Source organism: Accipiter gentilis, chromosome 16, assembly GCF_929443795.1.
Source record: "Accipiter gentilis chromosome 16, bAccGen1.1, whole genome shotgun sequence".
NCBI lineage: Eukaryota > Metazoa > Chordata > Aves > Accipitriformes > Accipitridae > Astur > Astur gentilis.
Window position 1 is genome coordinate 351,590 of NC_064895.1, and position 20,713 is coordinate 372,302.

At 56.8% G+C, this 20,713-nt stretch overlaps 1 protein-coding gene across 8 annotated transcripts in view; it reads right to left on the reverse strand.

The window, feature by feature from the left end:
* The window catches only part of LRP1 (LDL receptor related protein 1), a 91,314-nt gene that overhangs the window by 53,266 nt on the left and 17,335 nt on the right, over window positions 1-20,713 (reverse strand). For 7 of the 8 annotated variants that reach the window (XR_007508276.1, XM_049818372.1, XM_049818370.1 and 4 more), the window contains exons 2-6: window positions 19,585-19,707; window positions 12,247-12,384; window positions 9,722-9,841; window positions 8,672-8,800; window positions 8,136-8,399 (exon numbers count right to left, since the gene is read on the reverse strand). Coding sequence is in view for 7 of the 8 variants with exons in the window: in XM_049818372.1 (XP_049674329.1) it covers window positions 8,136-8,399; window positions 8,672-8,800; window positions 9,722-9,841; window positions 12,247-12,384; window positions 19,585-19,707 (774 nt within the window). In the remaining variant the exon portion in view is untranslated. The remainder of the gene's footprint in view (window positions 1-8,135; window positions 8,400-8,671; window positions 8,801-9,721; window positions 9,842-12,246; window positions 12,385-19,584; window positions 19,708-20,713) is intronic. The other variant, XM_049818374.1, reaches the window with a different exon arrangement.

Here is a 20,713-nt window from a genome sequence, read left to right on the forward strand (position 1 = left end):
GTTTAGCTCAGAGAAGGAACCGCTGGGTGGAAGCTGGTGGCCCACATCCAGGACATCTGACTCGGCGCTCGGAGGGATCCTTGTGGCCTCCACGCTCACGCACGCCCGCACAAGCCAAACACTCCCCGGGAGGTAAAACCGGTCCCCCCCGGGGCTGCAGAGCCCACCAGTCACTGGGGCGCTGTGGGAGGAAAGCCCCAGCCTGGCCATCCCCGGGGGACTGCCAGTTAAGGGAAGATGCCAGAGCATCACCTTTCTCCAGGGAGCCCTGGGCTGCCCAGACCCCCAGCTTGCACCATCTCCATGCCTCGGACCCCCACCCCGGCCAGCACAGCATCCCAGCCGCATCCTAAGGGAAATGCTCAGGGGCCACTGGCACCTCTCCAGTGCCAGGCACAGCCCCAGGATGCCAAAGCCTCCAGCTTCCTTGGTGGGGGGATACTTGGGGCAGCATTTTGTCACCTTCCTGCCAGACAGCTTGTGCCTATTCCCTGGTCCCAAACCTGCCCCCTTCCCCACAGCTCAACTCAGCCCCGCAGCACCCCTGCGTGAGGCTGGCTGCAGCACCAGAGGTGGGAAGAGCAGGAACAGAGATGGAGCAAGCTCCAGCTCAGCTGCGTGGAGGGCAGCCAAGGGACCGCTAATTACTCTGCCTTAATGAGGCCATTCCATGGGCAAAAATATTCAGCAGAGGCCGACAGAGGGACAGGGCGCTTGGCTTCCTTCTGGATGAGAGGAGAGAGACACAGGCTCAACAGGAACCTGAGAAACTGTCATCAGGATGATTTTGGGGGGCAGGGGGACAAGAAAGCAAAAACAGGGCCAGTCTGGGCAGAGATGATCCCCGCAGGGCTCGGCCACAGCATGGTGAACCTGGCACAAGCACGGCAGGCGGCAGTGCGGGACAGACAGAAAGATGTGTGCAGGGATAAACACGCTCCTGTCCATTCAAAATCAAACCCGTCCCCGTGCACAAGAGGATCCCAATTACTCAGGACATTAATTTCACACTTTTGTCTCTAGCAATGTGGGAATGCAGCTTGCCCCACACTTGACGCCTCAGAGCTGGCCGGAGGGATACAGAGAGGACCGGCTCTCACTGCGGTGGGGGGGAGACCGCATGGGGCTTCCCCATGCCAGGAAGGGGGAGGCAGGGAAAACCCTTCCCCACTCTGCCATTGCAGCCTGGGTGATCAGCGTGGCCACGAGGAAGGGAGACGGCAGCTTGGGTAGCAGATCTGGCCGAGCCTGAGCACCGCAGAGCCATCCCCTCCCGACACGGGGATGCTGCCACCCTCGGACCGCTGAGCAAATCTCAGAGAGAAACAGAAACCACCCCAGCCCAGCTCACTCCGCTCCTGGCGGTCTCAGTCCCATTGGGGACCTTATCCCCATCCCACATGTGGGGAAATACTGATGGGTAATTAAAGCCAGAGGTACTGGGCAGAACCACAGAGCGGTCCTGAGTCTCCACGGCAAATCCGCCTCCAGGCTGAACAGAGACCAGCAAGCTGTTAAGAGACCGATTAAAATCATCGTGGCATCATCCCACCCAACACAAAGAGCTGATGCGCTGGTATGAGCACACTGGCCCCAGACACTGCACCCATCCCTTGCTCTCATGCATCGCTGCTACGAGAACAGCCATAAACAGTTAAAAAAAAAAAGAAAAAAGAAAGGAATCAGCAAATGAAATTACCAATCATCCTGATTTCTTGCCAAGTAAGTTCACATCGGAGCCTCTTTCTTGGCTAGGATGAGGCAGCAAGGAAGAAAAATAGCTTTCCATGCAAAGTGGGGAAAGAAATGTACTTGGATTCCTCTGCAGAGCAACATCTCCCTGAAATCAATTTATCCCAAACCCTACAGCTCTTCTGCTTATTGGCAACAGGACAGGTCATTACGAGTAACAGGGCTGAAATGGAGTCAATGAAAACAACCTCCTAGACATGCTTGTTTAGATAGATGCTGCCCAGGAAGGTATTTTAATAATGGCCAGATTGCTATCGTTTAGGGTTTATAATGCACTTGGGATCAAATGTCCTGATACTTCAAACCCCTTCCTGGGGGCTTGTTTTATAAAAGAAAAAGAAAATAATAAACCTTAAAACAAGAAATAATAAATCAAGGAATCTCCACAGCCCTTTCCCAGCAGCCCTGGACATGTCCCGCTGAGCAGCCAACATTCCTGCCCGCTCCGCCTGGGAGCCAGCCACAATCCTCACGCTGGCAGCGCCGGGGCAAGGCCGGCACGGCCCCAGTTCCATTACTGCAGGACATCAGCAAACCTGCAGCCATTGCCCTGTGCTGGGAGAGAACCAAAGCTCTGGGCACCTGGACTTCTGGGGCCGTGAATTAGCAGTACTGGCACCAGCAACCTTCCAGCACAATAAATGCATTCAGCGAAACAAACCCTGGCACGGCAGAGCTGCTGGTTCTGACCGTGCAAAAAGTCACGAGTCGGCCGAGAAAGGGGAAAAAGAAAGAGCAGGGAAAGGGGAGCCGCCAGGAGACCCACTGAGAAACCCAGGTTTCAGTCTCCTGACACATGTTCTTAGTATTTTTCCATAGTAAAAGCAAAGAACTCCTGCCTTTTCCTGAAAGCCGAGTATCATTTGATCACACCACGCCGGAGCCAAGCCTTTAATGCTGCCATTGCAGTGCTCACACAAATGCCGCGGAGACTGAGAGGTGGCCGGCATGGGGTCAAGCTGCTGCCAGTTAACAGAGTCCTCTTACGGAGGGCTCCTTCCCCAACCTGCTCTCACCCCAGAGCCCTCTGTGCACACCCCAGGGAGGGCTGACCACCTTCTTGTGTCACCTGCGGGGAACGGGGGCACAAATCCAATTGAAGGTTGCACAAATCGAACCGCAGACTGGAGGGCTGCTTCCCTCACCCTTCTCTGTTCCAGTCCCAGGCTCTGAGACAGAGCTCAGGGGCTCCCCAAAAAGCTGCAGCTGGACCACGCGCTCCCCAACGGCCAGCCCCAACCCCAGGACGAGGCAGGCGTGGGCAGTGGGTCAAGCTGAGTGGCAAGGAGAGCTGGGGGAGCGGACGTCTCTAGCCGGGCCATGGTATGCAGCAAGCTTTCTGCACACATATATCTTAGCAGAAATGGCGGCGGGGAAGTTATAATCAAGGCAACCACCACCCCAGCCAGGACCTGCTGCTTCCCCGGCACAGAGTCAGGCCACGGACCAGCCGATGTCCAGGCAGGAGCCTCCTGGCCCCATCCCAGCCCCGGGGAAGACCCACACCATACCCTCGTCTTCGCCTCCGTGCCCAAGGAGCTCGGGCAGCACCCAGCAGTGGGGAGGCGGCATCGACCCAGGGGCCACCCAGCCGGGAGGGCTGAGCAGCACAAAGGCCTGGAAACAGATTTTTTTTTATTTTTTTTTTTCTGGTGTGTTATTTTGCTTTGAAATTCTTTGGAAGCCCAGCTCCAAATAAATGAGGACATTGTCTCGGGAAACACGTGGAGGCTGGAATCTGGTTGAGAAAACCCACGGGATCTGAAAGTCCCTGGAGGTCAGGGATCAGCCACCGAGCAAGGTGGGTCCGCAGGGACGAGGCACAGGCAGGGCAGGGGCAGCTCCTCTCCTTCACACCTGTATGCGAGTGCTGTCACTTTGGAGCAAAACCTGCCCTGGTCACCAGCTGACCCAGCCCCATGCAGGTGGCAAGGCTGGGTCTAAAGGGGTCGGAGATGACGGGGGCTGTGGGGGTCTGGGGAACCTGCCCCGTGCTGCCCCGCTCGCAGCAGCAATGTTTGACTGGTCCAAGCAGATCCCAGGTGCCAGTGGAGCAAAAGCCTCCGCGCGCTCCGGAGAGCGGCTCTCCCCAAGCGCCTTTCTGTCCTTGAGTGCGAGCGGACGTGCAATGCCTGCCAGGATCCTCCCCGGTCAAAAAAAGCGCCGGATTTTCACACAGAGCAGAGGAGAGGGAGAGACCAGAAAGGGAGGAAGGACGAGACAAGTTCCCCTTGTTGCAATTCAGTGTTGGCAGCAAGGACGAGCCCTCCCCTGCGCTGCTCCCACGCCATTGCACGCGTGCTCGTGCCCCCATCCTCCTCACAGCACTGAGCCCAGAGGGTGCTCCGGCAGGTGCCCAGCAGTCGGGGAGCAGCCCCGAGGGAAGCTGAGCTCCAGGGGCTGAGCGGGAAGGTGTCACCTCCAAGTTCCCAGCAGGGACGGTGACGGGCTGGACCCCTGCCTGACGAGGGGCCACGCCATCCCCACACCTGCCTGCAGCGGGTTCGGCTGCTCTGCAGCACTAGCCAGGGGCTTCCTTGGCCACCAGCATCGCCACCGAGCCCCACGCGTCCTCCCTGTCACCTCCATGCTGGAGAGGTGCCCAGGGCTTCCCAGCCACCGCAGTCGGCTCTGACTGATGGCGGAGAGACATAATTCAATTCCAACATGAGGTGCTTTTTTTGTAAGAGAAAGAGATGGAAGACTTCACCAGTCTCTGATTTTTAGAGTGTCCCTGGAAAAAGACCTGAGGGTAGGGAACCGGCCAGCTCAGATCAACTGAGAAAATCATTGCCTGTGAAAAATGTCTACAGGCAGTGCGTATTTGGGAACCAAGGGACAGTCACCATGAAAAAGTGCATCAGTACTCAAGATTGCAGATAGAAAAAAGGGGTTAGCAGTGCAAGGACCGGGGGAAAAGCAAAGCTTCAGAGTACAGTTGGTCTTGCCAAGCGCTGTTAATAGCATTCATTTAACACATCTCCCACAACACAAGTGACACTAATCTCTCTGCAGGAAGGGAGCCGGGACAGAAAGGCAGGGAAGCTGGGCTGCTATGAGAGCCGGGCTGTGACATCTCACCAGCCCAGACCTACCCCTGACAGCTGGGGTCTGCTAATTTCCAGCCCTTCAGCATCAGTCTTCCCCCATCAGATGCCAACTCAAGCCCCATTAGCAGCAGGCACCAGGGAAGCCTGTCTCCTGCTGTTAGCAGATAATGCCGTAAAGAAGCAAATAAAGAGGGAAACCACTAATTGGATTCACAGGTCTCTCCAGTGTCCTGACAGAGAGGAGTGGGGGAGTGACATTATCTCCTCAACACAACCCCCAGCATCAGACCCAGGGCTGGGGAAAACTCATTTCTCCAACCTGTGCTCATGAACAAACCCTGCCCCATGAGGACGTTTCCTCACATCTCCAACCCACAGTGATCCAGTCGAGGCCGTGCAGGCATGAACGCAGCCCCGCACCGGCAGCCGCCTGCCAAATACAGTGCAGAGCTGCACAGCCTGCCAGGAGCACACAGCAAAACTGTGTAAGAACCGTTCCCTTGGGAAATAGGAATAAAAAGCAACCAGTGCCACGTAGCCAACAAGCAGGTCGGGGTAGCCCGCTGCCATCCCCTCTGCACCCCAACCTACCACGAACGGCACCCGCAGCACCCTCTGAGACGTGCCCCTCCTGCAGGTCTTTGCCACTGTCCCCAAGGGAAGGCAGAGGCAGCAGCTCAGAGCCAGTTAATGGAGGGGGTGAATGGAGGCCCTTCATCACACCCTCCCCAGGCAGAAGAAAGATCTGCCAGGAGACACACAGGAGCTGTGTTCTTGCTCCTTCTGAGGTGTGTTGGATTGTTATTGCTAATCCAGTGTTTCCAGGCAGCACACATCTGTCCAGGCAGCACATACCCACCAGAGTGCAGTCTGCAGGGAAGGAGGCTAATGGCATGACCACACCACGAGCCCACATCTCAGGGCTAAAAAATCAGTGCCCAAGTGTGTGGTTGTGCTCTTCAGCCCAAACCCAAGGTTGTTTCATACTTCACACCAGAGGAGGCATCCCTTTGCAGCTCCTCTGCAAGCAGCCTCCACCCAACAGCAGCAGGGACCACGCACAGGAGCTTCTGGTCCCCACTTCCCTGTGGATGGGAATGCTCCCTTCATCCCCAGGCAAGGGCAGGTGCTTTCCCATCCAGGTCAGCTGAATTCCCCTCTTCCCACCCTGAGCTATCGCAACCGATCAGGAGGCCAAGCAAAGCAAGGCACCTTTTCTTGTTTGGACTTGAACACGCTCTTATTATGAGCTCCCTTCCCCTCGTCACCATAATTAAAAGGTCGTGTCTCAGATTAACTTCCTGGAGCTGGAGCAGCCCAAACAACCACCCCAAAAGCCTGCCAGGCCAACGACCTCATCTGGGTATGGTGGAGGGGCTGCGGTCTGTGCTGCAGGTCCTGATCCTGCACTGACACCTCACCACCACTTGCTCACGGTCAGAATGGTTGCTCCTCCTGCAGCCACGATTCATGAGCCAGGTCACCGATCCCTGGGGATGCTGCACCCTCAGGCTCACACCATCCACAGCCAGGTGAAGGCACCCCAGAAAGCTCAGGGCCCCCCCCAGTGTGGGGATGTGGCTGTGGAAAGTCACCTGGGCTGACTTCAGGAACACCCCAAAACCTCCCACCCAAATCCCAGCGGTTCGCCTTCCCCTGGGCCAACCTGTAGCTCACAGCTCACATGCCGTCCATGAACCACAGCCTCTGCCGCGGCTCCCACCTGCAGGAAATTACAATGTTAAAACTAAGCTTGATGGGAAGAAGGGCACAGCCAGAGCTTTACACGGTGCTGCTGTCTGCTCCTCCCGTGAACTATGGGCAGACCACAACTCAGCCTGAAGAAGCCTTAAGAGGAGCCAGAAGGAGCACGTAAGAGCAGACGTCCTTAAACACTGGGGGGGGGGGGAGCGGAGAGCAGAGCCGAGTCCTGTCCTGCCTAATGTCAGGCTATCGCCTGCAAGAGCAAAGGGTGAGGCCTCTCCCTAAAAATACACACTGCCCTAAAAATACACAGTGCAAGCTTAAATTAACCATGCTGCACACACCCTCGGCAGGGCGCAGCGGCTGCAGCCTTCTGAACCCCAGCCCCAACACAGCCCAAGGGGCGGCAGGGGCCCGCAGGTCCCCGGCTCGCGCCCCACGCTTCAGCCAGAGCCTCGGCCAGGTCCCCCTTGGCAGCCGGGCACCGCGACATTGCCCTTGGCAGAGAAACGCCCTTGGCTCTGAGATCCACCCGAGACCTTTACTCATTTGCAAAGATCAGTTCATACATGTTCAACTAATTTGCTAGGTTAGCTATTGCTCATCGCGTAACAACACCTGTGTCTGTGGAACAAGGGGATCCCTCTTGCATCAGGCAGCGCACAGTCTCCCCCTGGAAGCACCCCTAACTTCAGGAGGCAGAAGACAGCGGGAGGATGACACCAGGGAATCTAAGGGCTGCAAAACCTGACGGAGACGCACTGCAAACCCCAGGTACCCCCAATTCCACCCTGACTCACTTGGTCTGTGGTTTCAAAGGATAAAATCAGTGACAGCACAGCACTGGGAGCAGTTTCCCACACCCTGGCTGGACGGTGACAGCACCCACACACCTCCCCTCTCGGGGGGACCTCGCCAACCCCACTGCTCTGCACCTGCGAGAGCACACAAGAAAGGTGCCTGGAAGCCCATGGCTTCTGCCGGGACCCCTCACTGGGCAGAGGCTCTCAGGAGAGCAGGCACGGACACGGGCCTGAGTCAAAGAGCACCAAAATCCCAGCAAGTAACTCTCCTTCCCATTCTGACTGCTGAACTGGGACCAGCAAGCCCAAACAGGAGACAGAGCTGTCACCACAATCATTACAGCCAGGAAGACACAAGTGGAACAAAACCACCATTTGCTGCTTACGCCGGTGACTCATGCAGCCGCCCGATGGGAGGCACTTTTTTGTCGGGATTCTGTTCTCAGTCACTACTTGGGGTGGGGACCAATGCCTGGTTTGGCAAGGGAAACACAGGGTGAAAACCAAAAGAGGAAGCAATGAGAATTGCTGTCCCGGAACCTGCTGCACAGGTACCATCTCCACTCCTCACTGTATCGTTTTTCCTCATACGCTCACACAAAGAAACCACAAAACTTGCTAGAAATAATAAAAGGGAAGGAGAAGGAAAGCCAAAAGCTATGTTTGTGCTGAAGACTTGGTGCGTGGTCCTGTGGAAAGCTGCCTCCTACCAAAATACACCCCTGCTTCACCCACCGCTGGCTGGAGATGCTCAGGCTGTCAAAAGGAGATGGAGACTGGGGGAGCAAGGACTGGGAACAAGGTCCAAAGGGGAGCAGGCACTCACGGTGTAGGCTGAGGGAGATGTTGATGGAGCGCTCTTCCACGAAGCCCTTCAGGTTGGGGATTTTGGCGCACTTGAGGATTGTCTGGGAGGCACTGTCACCCACATGAACCCAGCACACAGTGTCTTCAATGTAGTTGAAGTCCATGGCCGTGGTCTGCTTGGCGCTGGTGGGGGTGATGTTGGGCACAGGGGCTCCGCTCAGGTAGGTGGCCAGGATGTTCTGGGAGTTGGCAATGAGCAGCACAGGAGGGCGGTCCACGGGTTCTGGCAGGGAAAGGAGGGGAGAAGGGTGGTCATGGCAGAGCACCTGAAGCTCATGGCTGCAATGCCGTATCAGCCTGCAGCCCGGCCCTTCTGCTCCAGTGAAAACAAGACCGCGACATGCAGCCCAAGAGGGGCAAGGACGTGGTAGCACAGGACAGTCCTCAGGGAAGAGCACCGTGAAGTGAAGAACCAGGGGCAGGGGTACACATATGGCAGGAGGCCACGGTTTGCAGAGCTGCCCAGAAGCAACACACTCCTGTCAAGGATCTCACCATTCTTGGCTTTGCAGGATCTGTTATCAGGCTGCAAGAGATATCCTTCAACACAGCTGCATGTGTAGGAGCCCTCCGTGTTGGTGCATGTCTGGCTGCAGGTCCCGTAGACGGTGCATTCATCAAAGTCTGGAAACGAAGACAAAAACTCCATGGTTTGGACTAGCAAACATCTCTCCTTAGCTGTCTTAAGAGGGAACAAAGGCTCCACCTTTTCTCCAAGGCGGAGCTGCAGGGGAGGGTATGATCCCCAAGCTGAAGGGACCATCACAACAGCCTCCAGAGGAATACCTGGCCAACATCACCTCTTGACACCTGCGGGCAGCCCCCAGCTTTCTGCTCCAGCATCAGCTGCAAGGCAGCAAAAGGACAATCCCTGCCTCACAGCTGAGCCTTTTCAAGGCCTAATTATCCACTGCCCCTCCCCCCCACTCTGCAAAATCTGCACCTCAATTTCCAGTCTGAATTTCTCTAATCTTTAGCTTCCAAACCCCTGGCTTGCACGCTGCTCTTTCTTCTGCTAGATGAAAGAGCAGTCTCCACCAGAGAGCTCTTGCCCCCAGAGGTGCGTGCAGGAGCTGATAAAGGCCCCTTTCACCTCTGCTCAGATAAATGAAAGAGACGGAGCCGCTGCAATCTCTCACTTCAAGACTTGTTTCCAGGCGTCACATTGATCTGATCACTCCTTGCTGACCCTCTCCTATTTTCCAGCATCCTCTCTGAGGCATGGATGCCGGGAGCACGTACAAGCCCAGTAATGGCCCCTGACTCCGTACACAAAGGCAAAGCCTTTTCCTTACTCCTTCCCAATAGTCCTCACTCGGGCTTTCAGGAGCTGCATCCATGTAACGGCCCCACGGCAGCAGGGAAGCAGAGTCCCGTCCCGTCAGCCCCATGTTCCCCCTGAAGGTCAGGGTCTGCCGAGCCCCAAGTCCCTTTGGCCACACGGCCGAGCCCCAGCACTGCTGCCGCGACGGCGGCATCGGCCACAGCCCAGACAAGCCGCCAGCACCACGCTGGGGATGACGGCTCTGCCCACTCCATACTGACCTTTGCAGCTCCTCCTGTCCTCGGCCAGCTGGAAGGAGTTGTTGCAGTAGCAGGCTGGTCCACTCAGCGTCGGCACGCAGTGGTGCTGGCAGGCCAGGGCCGTGCAGTTTGCTAATTGTTCTGAGGAAACAGAGAAGACGAAGGAGAGAGGATGTCACCGATGTGCAAGCAGGGACACGCGGGTGAGGGATAGGATGGATGCCTGGGCCCCAGTGCTGGGTGGGGGAGACCCCCAGGCACCCCACCAGGCTTTGCTGGGGACCTCCACACTCCCCCTGCTCCCTGGTGGGGAAGGAAGGACCCAGACCCTCAGCAGAGGGAGGGGAAACCATAACAGATACACGGCTGCTCCACGAGAGTGGGGTCTGAGCAGCCCCAACCGTCCCCCAAAGCTGCTGACTCAACACGGCTTCCCACTGGGAGCCTGTTGTGGCCACCTCCAGCCAAGACCCAGCGCTCCTCACACAGGAGAGTGGTATGGGACTCAGCTCCAGGGTACCCCGGGGGACACAGATTCCAGAGAGACTTCAGGGCAAGCTTATCCTCCACGTCCTCTCTGCAGCAACTTCCCCCTAACCAGGGCTGCAGGCAGCCTGGGGACCACTCCACGCCAGAGATGCTGCGGTGCAGGTGGTGGCGAAGCGCTCCGGCAGGCGGTCAGCTGCCAGACATGCTGGAGAGCCCGGAGCTCGCAGCTGCCCGCACCCCTGCAGAGGCAGCACCATCCCAGGGCCAGCGCCAGGGTCAGGCAGCCCCGGGGGCGAAGCTGGGACCAGAGATGCGGCCGCCCGGCTCAGGACTTCCCACAGCTTCATTTCCATTAGCGGTCGTCATAAACGCCAATAAAGCCCCAACCTGCCCAGTGCTGCCAACAGGCGGAGGGAGGCCAGGGCTGCCCGCCTCACTCCGTTAACAGCAGCAGCCTCCAACTTCATCAAGGTCATTTAGCAACACGCCTCCTTAGCCTGCTGTGAGGGACACGCTGTCAGCCCTTTGTTGGGGGGTTGGTTTATGTTGGGTTTTATTTTCTTCCCTCCTCTACTCGCCCTGCCCGGCCGGTCACTCGGGTGCTCAGAGGGCATTGAACTGGGTCCCAGCAAATCTGCCATTGAGGGGAAACTGCAGCCTCCCAGCCATGAGCCTCTCTGAACCAAAACCATCTGGCCCTTTCCACGTCCTCCTCCGCAGCCAGGGCCGGACAGGGAAGCCGTGCCCAGGCGCTGCAAAAATCCTGCCCCCCACATGTAGAACCATTTAATAAGCCAGGGAGGGCCCAGCCAAGCTGTTTACAGGGTTTATTGGCTTTGGCAGGCCCAGCTATCCATTTCAGATTCTTATCTCTCGGCTAAAGCACCGCATGCATCTAAAAAAAAAGAAAAAACCCCAAGAATGCTGGGTCTGCAGCCGGGGGACGATGGGGGATGTTTCAGCATGGCATTTCCACCTCTGTGAACATCTGCAAGGGCAGCAGAGGCTCCCTGATGTTTCTCCGCATTGGCAGCTCTGCGGGACAAACCTCCCACCCACCGCAGAGGGAGTGGGCAGGGGGGACCTCACGTCCGACACAAGCGCTAGCACGGGCTTATGTCCCCAGCGTGCTGAAACCTGCGAGCAGCAACCGCCCTGACACGGCGCCTGGCCGCACCCAGCCCTCGCCTCGTGTGTGCTGGTCACGTGCTGCCCAGCTGTGAAAAATCAGATCCCACTTAAGTAACGAGAACCATTTAGCGAGATATTAATTGTCAGCTCGGGCACAGCTGCAGAAGCTGCCCCAGGCTTCTCCCGCAGGAGCCGGGCAGCGGAGAGGAGCTCCGACCCAGCTCCAGGGCTGGGTGGGAGGGAGCCCTTTGGGGCAGGGTGTCCCACACCTGGTTCGGGCTGAGCAGGGCAGGAGCCCTCCGCCTCAGGCAGAGGAAGGGCTGGGGAGAAAATCACGTTCCCTGCTTGCCCAGAGTCTGCAGAGACCCAGCTCCAAGGGTCAGCTCAGGACACGCGTTTCTGAGCGACTAATCTGCGCACCAGCAAGCCAGCACACACTGATTTAGGGAGAGTTTTCCAGCAGGATTAGCAACCGGGGACAGGCTAGGAGGGGGGACAAAGCTCCTGGAAATTAGTAAAAAAACATACTGGTATCTCTTATCTGAACCAGAACCCCAGCCCTTCAAGCTTTTAAACCCAGGAGACAATGCAGCTATTTAATGGCCCGCAGGCTCAGGAATGATGGGCATTTCACTTGCAAGCGGCTCTGGCTAATCTCTGGATCTGCGACCGGCCAGCTCGGCACTGAGCTGCCCAGCACTGGCTGCACTCGGCCGGGAGAGGGGAGCATGGAGCGTGGTGGCACCGGCGCAAAGCTCTTAAAACCAGTGTGGGGCTCCCACCGTAGAGGCAAAAAACCAGGGACAAACAGGGACCCCGTGACTCTTACCATGGTGGGGGAGGAAAGGAGGCAAGGGCAGTATCTCGGGGGGCAGCCCCCCCTACCCGCAGCCCCTCATTGACCACCACCACCCCCAGACACCTACCCCGACAGTGCGGCCCCTCGTCGGAGCCGTCGAAGCAGTCATGGAGCCCATTGCACAGTTTGCTCATGTGAATGCACAGCTCTGTGCCCAGACAGTTGTGCTCGTTGGGCTGGCATCTAGACACCTTGCTCTGAGGACCTGCAAGACAGCAAAAGGCAGAACTGTCACCAAAGGGAGAGCATGACAGCTCTGCAACCCCATCACCTGGAGGAAAGACCCAAAACCTCAGGGGAACTCTCAGCCCCCCCACGTTGCTCTGCCATGGCTCTGCAGCAGCGACCATCACCTGCTGGACGTGGCCTCGCACAGTGAGATTTCAGGTAAAAGCTCTTAAGGCAGACACAGGGGTTCAGGGAACCTCACATTCCCTGGGATGCTGGCGGGAACATTTTCACAGTAGCTAACACCAGGCAAACACCATGCCGGTAGGAAGTCTGTGAACGCGCTTTGATTCCCTCTGCCCAGGTGTATGTTAAATCCTCCTTGGTTTGGATTCCCCTGCCCGGCACATGCCCCAGAGCAAAAGGTCCCCTAGCAAGGCTAGTCCCAAATCTTCTCGGCTCTCATGGCAGCTCGAGCCCAGAAAAGGCCACCAGAAAAGGCTCAAACCAGGCTCTGCCCCCTCCAGCCAGCATCCCTGGCTCTCCCTGGAGGAGACATTAACCAACACTGGATTTCCCTTTCAAAGCAGGTGGGACCGCTGCGGGCACTGCTCCCCGGGGAGGAAAAAAAAGCATGACCCATCTGGAGTGAACTTTCCCTTTTCCACTGCCTCTGCAGCACGTGGCCCAAGCAGGAGCATCATGTGAAAAGGAAGGAGACCCAGAGCAGCTGGGGTGGATGGGGACCCTCTGCCCAGCCCCAGAGACCGCTGTCGGTGGCCACGTGCCCACCCCTGGGGAAGAGCCAGGTTGACGGGCTGGGATCCCAGGAAGAAAGTGACTCTGGACCTCAGCAGCCCTAGACTCCCTGTTTCAAGCTCCCGGGGGTCACATCCACTCCGGGCTGCCTGGACACACACATGACTCTGGGCACCCCTCACTGCTGGGAGGGCTGGGGGCATGTGGGGTCAGGCAGCGCCGAGCACCCCAAGCACAGCCGCCCCAGCTTCCCACTGCCCCAAGCACTCCCTCGGGTGCCAACATGCTCTTTGTTAAGAGGCTGCTGTGCAGGCAGGCTTGTGGGGGGTCGTTAAGAACCAGGGCTACGGAACACAAGGAGACTTAATCTCCATTATTAACTAGAAAAATTACAAAGGAAGCGAGGCTTTATTTTTAAGCTTCTCTGAAAAGAAGCATGGCATTGAGACAAACAACAAAATACACCATAAATCGATTAACATCCTGAAACCCCGTTAAAAGCTCCACTGATGTCCTGGCTCCAGCACCGCTTCACCCCGGGTTGGAAGGCAGCTGCCTTGGGGTGACGCACTGATGGCAAGCCCTGGCACTGCACTGGCACAGCACGGGCTCGGCGTTGGTGGCCCACCGGCATGGCACATGGACCAGAGAGCTCTGCAAAGCCCGAATCCCCTCCACAGGCTCTCCTCTCCTCCCTGGCCCCAAACCTAAGATTCACTTTAGGGCTGAATACGCAGCGTTTTGCCAGCTCTCACTGGAGCCACCAACACGCCTCTGCTGAGTCAACGGCAGCACGCAAGCGAAATACTAAAATCCCATTTTATGAGGAGACAGTGGCTGTTTACGCCTTGCCCACATCAGCAGGGCGGGCAGCACATCAGCCCCACTGCAGCAGGGATGGTGGCAGAAATAGCTCCCCGAGCTCCCCACGGACCACCCTGTCCTTTGCAGCAGGCAAAGCGCTGGGTGAGCCCCGAGAAGGGCACCTGCACCACATCACACACCGAGTGCTTTGTCCAGGCATGGTCCCGATTTAGACAGCTATTGAGACCAGCAGTCACCTTCATCTAAGACTCTACTGATGGAGTTTGTCCTAAATAAGCTTAAACTCTCCTTGGAGAGGAGCGTTACATCACACGAAGCTTGCGGGGTCCAGCCCAGCGCTCTGTGTGCCAGCACATGCTCATCCAGCACAGTTCCTGCCCCGCCAACACGCTCCCGGCCAGCAAGGGCTCAGTTTCACTCCCTGCAAGCTGTCACTGCTGAGCTACACTACACATGCCTTTAACCTTAATCCTCAGGCTCCCAGCAGGTGCTGCTCCAGTGGGGGCTAAAGGCTCTCAGCAGCACACTGGCTGTGGAAGTGGGACTGCAAACCCCAGGGGAGGAACGCTGGGACCACAAACACCCCAGGCAGGTGGGGGTAGCCCTGACTCTTGCCTCCAGCCCAGCAGCTCAATCCCACCCCAGGGCTGCACTGACGCTTCTCCCTCAGCCTCATCTCCCACCACCCTGCTGCCGTCCCTGCGCCGCAGCACGCTGTTGGCAGCGCACAGTTGGCATAACTAATGGGAGACTGAAGTTAAAGCCTGGGGGTGGCTCCTCTCAGATGGACGCTTCTCCAGTTTAGTCTGAGCCCCTTCTGCAGGAGGCAGTTGTGGGGGCACTGCCCCAGGGACAGGCAGGGCTCGTGCTGCCTGCGCTGCCTGCATGCCCCGCAGCTCAGCCGGCAGCAAGGAGGGCGATGGTGGAGGAGCCCATCTTGCTCCGCGGGGCAAGGGCTGAGGGGAGTTTGGATGAGGGATGGACAGGACCTGCTGGCTGCAACCCCATGGTTTTCCTGACCCTGCACAAGACCCCTCAGCACGTCCCACGCAGACACCTTTGCACACCCATCCCTCCATCCTCCATCCTCCAGACTACGAAACAGCAAATTGCTACTCGAGGAGCAGATGAATTAGGCTGGGTTTCTCCTCTGCCCCTCACAAATGCACCAAAGCCTTTGCAGAACTAAAGTCCAGCAGTACATCTTCAACAAGCTGCCCCACAGCCTGGCACACTGCTGCTCCTGCAGAGATGCGCAGGGAGGTTCCCACAGCAGGAGCAGCCCACAAAATCCGCTGCTAAGAGCGCACAAACACCACACCTTGCAGAAAGGTTCCCCAACCTGCCACGGTGAAACCTTCATCCCCTTTCATTTGTTCATTTTGTGTGAAGTGACTAACTCTGGGCTGTTGACACACGCGTCCCCCTTCTTGCACAAGGGGTGCCCAAACTACAGAAATCTAATGGGCTCCAGATTCCAGATCACTCCGCTGCGCACAGGCTGCATGTCAAATGCGTTCCAGTATGTTTCCAGTTAGCCGACTGGCTTGGCACTGGGGTGATGGGCTCCTCCAGGGGGGATATGGAGCTCAGGACTCCTGGGCTCTGTCGCAGCCATCACAGACACGGGCTTCTCCTCTTTCCCAGCCCCAGTCCAGGGCACCCAGCAGACAATTCCCAGGAGAATTTCTTAGCAGGTGCCACTTTCACAACTTTTGTTTTTCACAGGGGGTTGAATAACAGTGCTATCTGGGCACTGAGTAATTGCAAATTAAGGGTTAATCAAGTAATACCAATATACGGACAAAAAATGAAGGTACTGAAATATGCATAGTTCGTCAGTCAAAACTGATCTGCCATGTCCATTATTCCCCTGCAAAGAGCCTGGATCAAACTACTTATCACAAACAGGGCAGGATTAATCTATCAGCCACTTTGTTTGCTTTTGACTGTGTTGGCACACTAATAAATGAGCCAATTTATTACATGTGACAAGCTTGTGGTACAACCCAAGGAGCTGAATTAGACAGGAATTTTTAACCTCTAAAACCCACTTGGAAAAAAACAAAAAAAAAGAAGGAAAGAGAAGCAATGCTTCCTCCTGTAAATGTAGCCTGTTGTTGATTTGGCAACAGCCCAAAGAGACACAGACATGGGGGAACGCAACAAGGGGACAGGCAGGAGGCGCTGGGAGCGGGACAGTCCCGCTCACCCCACCGGTACGGACAGCAGTGCCAGCAGCTGAGCACTGGCAGAGCTCAGGCAGGGAAGGTCCTGTTGTTGCCTCCCAGCTGCGCCCGGCGCCAGCACTGCAGGAAGAGGAAAGCAAAGGCTTTGCAGACGACAGGCTCGCTCGAGACGCATTTGAACCCGAGCAGGGCCGTGCCATCGAGAGATCCAGCACTGGGCGAGTGTGGCGAGACAAGGGATTTGAGACCTGCTGAACCCTCAGACGGATGAACCGTTTGATGCTGAATCCTCGCAAACATCTGAGCGACCAAAGATCGCAGACCCGCAGATTCATCTGCAGCAAAGCAAACGGTGCAAGTGTCGCGTGGCTGGAGAAACACATGCCGGCAGCTCAGCTGTCCGGCTCGCAGGCAAAGCCCCAGCCTGGCCAGGGCACCCAGCTGAGCTGGGAGAGCTCCAGGCAGGAGGCCAGCCAGGATGCAGCGGCCAGACGATGGCCGTAGCTCAGCCACGGCAAATTCATTTCTCAGAGACCCTCATCTCCTTTGATCTTCAACAGGGTGGAGGCTCTTGTCCAAGTTTTTTTCCCCCCGGGAAAGCTCCATGGAGTGAAAAACCAACAGACTGGGCAAGAACCGGGTACAAGCCACTCACACAGACACAAGCACAGCACTGAGCTCAGAAAGGGAACTCTTCCTATTCTCAGCTAACACGTAAGCAAAGCCAGCAAATACTTAAAAGGATTCCCCAGGGAGGAAAACCTCACGTATAATACACAGCATTTCAAGAGACTCTGACATGAGTACATTAGTGCAATGTAAATAACCCTGCCGCGCTGCTGGGGCGCGAAAGGGTGCGCCAAGCAGCGTGCAAGAGCCGTGTTTGCAGCCTGGGCTTAAAAAAAAGAGATTAATAGTAATAAAAGTCATTCTCTTCCTGCCAAAAAGATAAGGAGGATGAGAGCCTGCTGGAAGCCCCGGTGCCGAAGTGGCGTGAGAAAAGCTTGCCTGGCAATCCTGGTGATACTGGGCTCCGTGCCCTGCGTGTGCTGACAGGTCACACTCCACTCGCGCGAGCCTGGGCAGGAGCAGGCAGGCAGCAACCTCCATTCATAACCCCTGCCCATGGGAAAGGCAAAGATGGGTGAGCACCAGGTCAGATGTGCACCAGCACCGCAGCAAGCACTGCCCAGCCACTACTGCAGAGGAGCCAGCAGCGATGGCGGCTGACCCCAACCTCCACGTCCCGGAGGGTGCAGCATCCTTCTGGCTCCCTCCTGGTGCTCCCCAGGCTAACACGGTCTTGGGGCTTGAAGGGGGAACTTGGGGAAGGTGAGCAGAGACCCTTGGAAAGGTCAAGCCTTTCCAGGTCCCCAAACTGCAGCAGTCGATTCTGAAGCTGGGGAGGGAACCGCTCCCCAGGAAAAGAGCATTTCCAAAGTTTAGTGTCTGCGGTGGTGATGGAAACTCATGGACCCTGTCCTACAGGCAGCAGCAGGGCGAGGAGAGAGGACATGCTGGGCTTTGGTCTGTGCCTCACAAGAGGCTCCCACTTGCCTGTCCTGAAAGCGCCGAGCACGTACTGAGGGGCACATGGTTAGCGGGGGTCCTGCACCCCCCCCAGGGAACAAGGCTCCCTCCTCCAGCAGGAGCTGTGGGTGCTCGAGCCCTCAGGGGACTCTGAGCAAACCTGAGAGCATCTTCCTACCTCACCCCCCACCCCCGAGGCCACAACTGCCGCACGGACAGACACGAGGTGCATCTGCAGAACAGCCGGACACTGCTCCCAGCACCCACATGGTACCGGAGCAGGGATCGGGGAAGGGCCGGGCGGGCAGTGGTGGGGGATGCTCACGGCCCCACTGCAGAGGACACTGATGCTTTCCAGCTCCTGCCAGGGTGAGAGCAGCCAGAACAGGCAGCAGCTCTGCCTTCCTTGTCCAGGGGGGAGACTCTGCCAGCCCCCACCAGCGGTGCCTTCGCAGTAAAGAAAGGGGAAGAGGGAGAAGAGGGAAAAGTATCCAAGGGGTTCATTTTCCATTCACCTGTCCGTATGGATGGGGGGTGGGGGGGGCGATGAAGCGAGCGCAGACACACACAGCAAGCGGAATACGTCAATCAGGACGGATTTCTTCCAGCCAGGGAAGGGCCTCTGAGTCCTCCCGCAGTAATTTTCCAGGGCTGCTGATTGACTGGAGCCAGACAGCCCATCCCAGCCCCCTCATCCCTCCCACGGAGGGGATGGTTGCATCATTTTGCCTTAAGAAATAAATAACCCCGGTGCCGAACCAGAAACTGCTTTGGAGGAGACCTTTATGCCAAGTACAGCATGAAGCAGAAGTCTGGGAAGGATCTCTGGGCCAGAGGATGAGAGGATTTTGCTGGTCACTGGTGAGCAGTGGCAGGGATGAACCCAGCTGTGGCTGTCCTGCAGACCCAGCATCTCAAGGCTGCGTTCCTGACACAGTAAAACAACCCTAATGAGGCTGCTTCTGTGAGGCAACAAGGGCAGCAAAGGCTCCCTCATCAGACAGAGGGAGAAACCAGGACATGGGGAGAGGTGGTTCCTTGCTCCAGCCCAGCCAGAGCAGAGCCCCTGGCACAGCACGGTGCACTGGGACCAGCACACCCACCATCCCTGCAGAGCCCCCGGCACCAGCATGGCTCTGGCTCGCTCCCCCGTGCGGACACCCCCCCCCCCCCCCCCCCACCTCCAGCCCTTGCACCCCATCTAACCCATCCCGGTTCCCCATTTGCTTCTGGACTGAGACCCAACTGCCCCATCTGCTGCGGGAGCATCCCCAGCGCCGGGGCCACCAGCACCACTGCAGCAGAGCAGCTCCAACAGCCCAGGACAAAACCAGTAAAACCAACACTGCACCCGAATCCAAACACATCTGGGGAAAGCGACATTGCTTTCCCTGGCTGTTCCCCAGGGCTCCCAAAGATCTCCTTCTTCCCTTCAGCCCAGCCCTCGCTCCAAGCACCCGTTAAATGCCAGGCACTGGAGGCACAGCCACTCAAGGAAGGGATGCAGCTGTGTCAGAGGTGACCCCGAGCAGGCGCAGCCCCTGCCCAGCACCACGGCTCGCTGCATCCTCGCCTCCAGGACTCTGCCTTCTTCACGTAAATCAGTTTTGATGGAAACAAAAAATAAATCAGTAATACCCTGTTCCCAGGAGGCTGTTTTGTTACGATGGATCACAGCCCCAGAGCCAGAGGCCCCGGGAGCAGCAGCTAGGGAGATAAAGGGAGGACGGACAGATGGACGGCTTGGACTCCTGCCCCGAGTGGCACCCACCCCCCCTCAGAGGTGCTGTGGACTCCTGGTACTCCGGGAGAAACAGGAGCTGAGGTAGAGCAGTTGTGCAGTGACGCCTGTTCGGGACCCTGGAACGACCGTGCAATGAGAATGGATGAAACAAAACCAAAAGAACATTATTAGGAAGGAAAGGCATACATACATATATCGGGTGATTCATCTGAGCCATCCGGACAATCCTTTTCCCCGTCACAGCGCCAGCCCTTAGATATGCACGTAATCTGATCTTTGCATGCAAACTGTTTAGGGCTACATGTCTTCGGTGCTGGATGAGAAAAGAAATAATGATAATAAACAAGATCAGTTTCTTCCCAAAGACAAGTTATTTAAAAAAAAAAAAAATTTAAATTAAGGACTAGATTGCTTTTAGTTTGATTTCTTTCTAACGGCTCAGCGAAAGTTTTAGCCTGGCATCAGATCCATCAACCTTGCCCCTAAGGAAAGGAGAAAATTTAAACTGAAGCATTAATTACACTGCGAGAAAACAGGAACCGAGATCCATGATGCGCTAACAGATTTTAAAGATCATTTAACTTGGATGAATTAGCTCCTGGGAGCCAAAGGCAGTTTATTTTCTATGCTAGACAGTAAAAAAGACAGGGAAAAAAATAAGAAAACCCAAATGAGAACAAATTAAAAAGTAACATTTTTAAATCACTAAGACAGCACCACCAGCAGCAGGATGGTTTTTCCATCCATCCTGCACCCAGGAAACACACACGTGCACGGCCAGGATGGTGCTCCCAGGGGAGAGGGTCAACCTCCCTCCTGGGATACGCCGAAATAAAACAAAGTCAGAACAAAAACCAGGAGGAAAACCTAAAGCACATAACTGGCCTGACCCGTGGCAATGGGAGCAGGCTTGGGGAGAGCCCCGGTGCCCTCGCCCCCAGGCAGCTCCAGACCGGGGTGTGCTCTGCCCCCGCCAAAATTGGCACCTCGAGGAGGCTGGCTGCAATGGGGGGGGCGGGGGGGGGGGGGGTGTCACTGCACCCCTCTGAGCACAGGCTGCTATTGGGGGTCAATGCACCCCCCCCAAGCACAGGCTGCTATTGGGGCGCACTGCAACCCCCTGAGCACAGGCTGTGTGACCCCCCCCTTCACCGAAGGGTCAAGGTTAGAAGGGAAGGCAGAGACCCTCGCCCACCCCCGGCACTGTCAGGCTGCACTTTGCCAGTCAGCCTGCACTGCACCAAGGTCTCTTTTGGCCAATCCACAGTGGCGGGGGCAGCACCAAACGTGAGAAAAAACCATGTAGTCGTACATGTAAC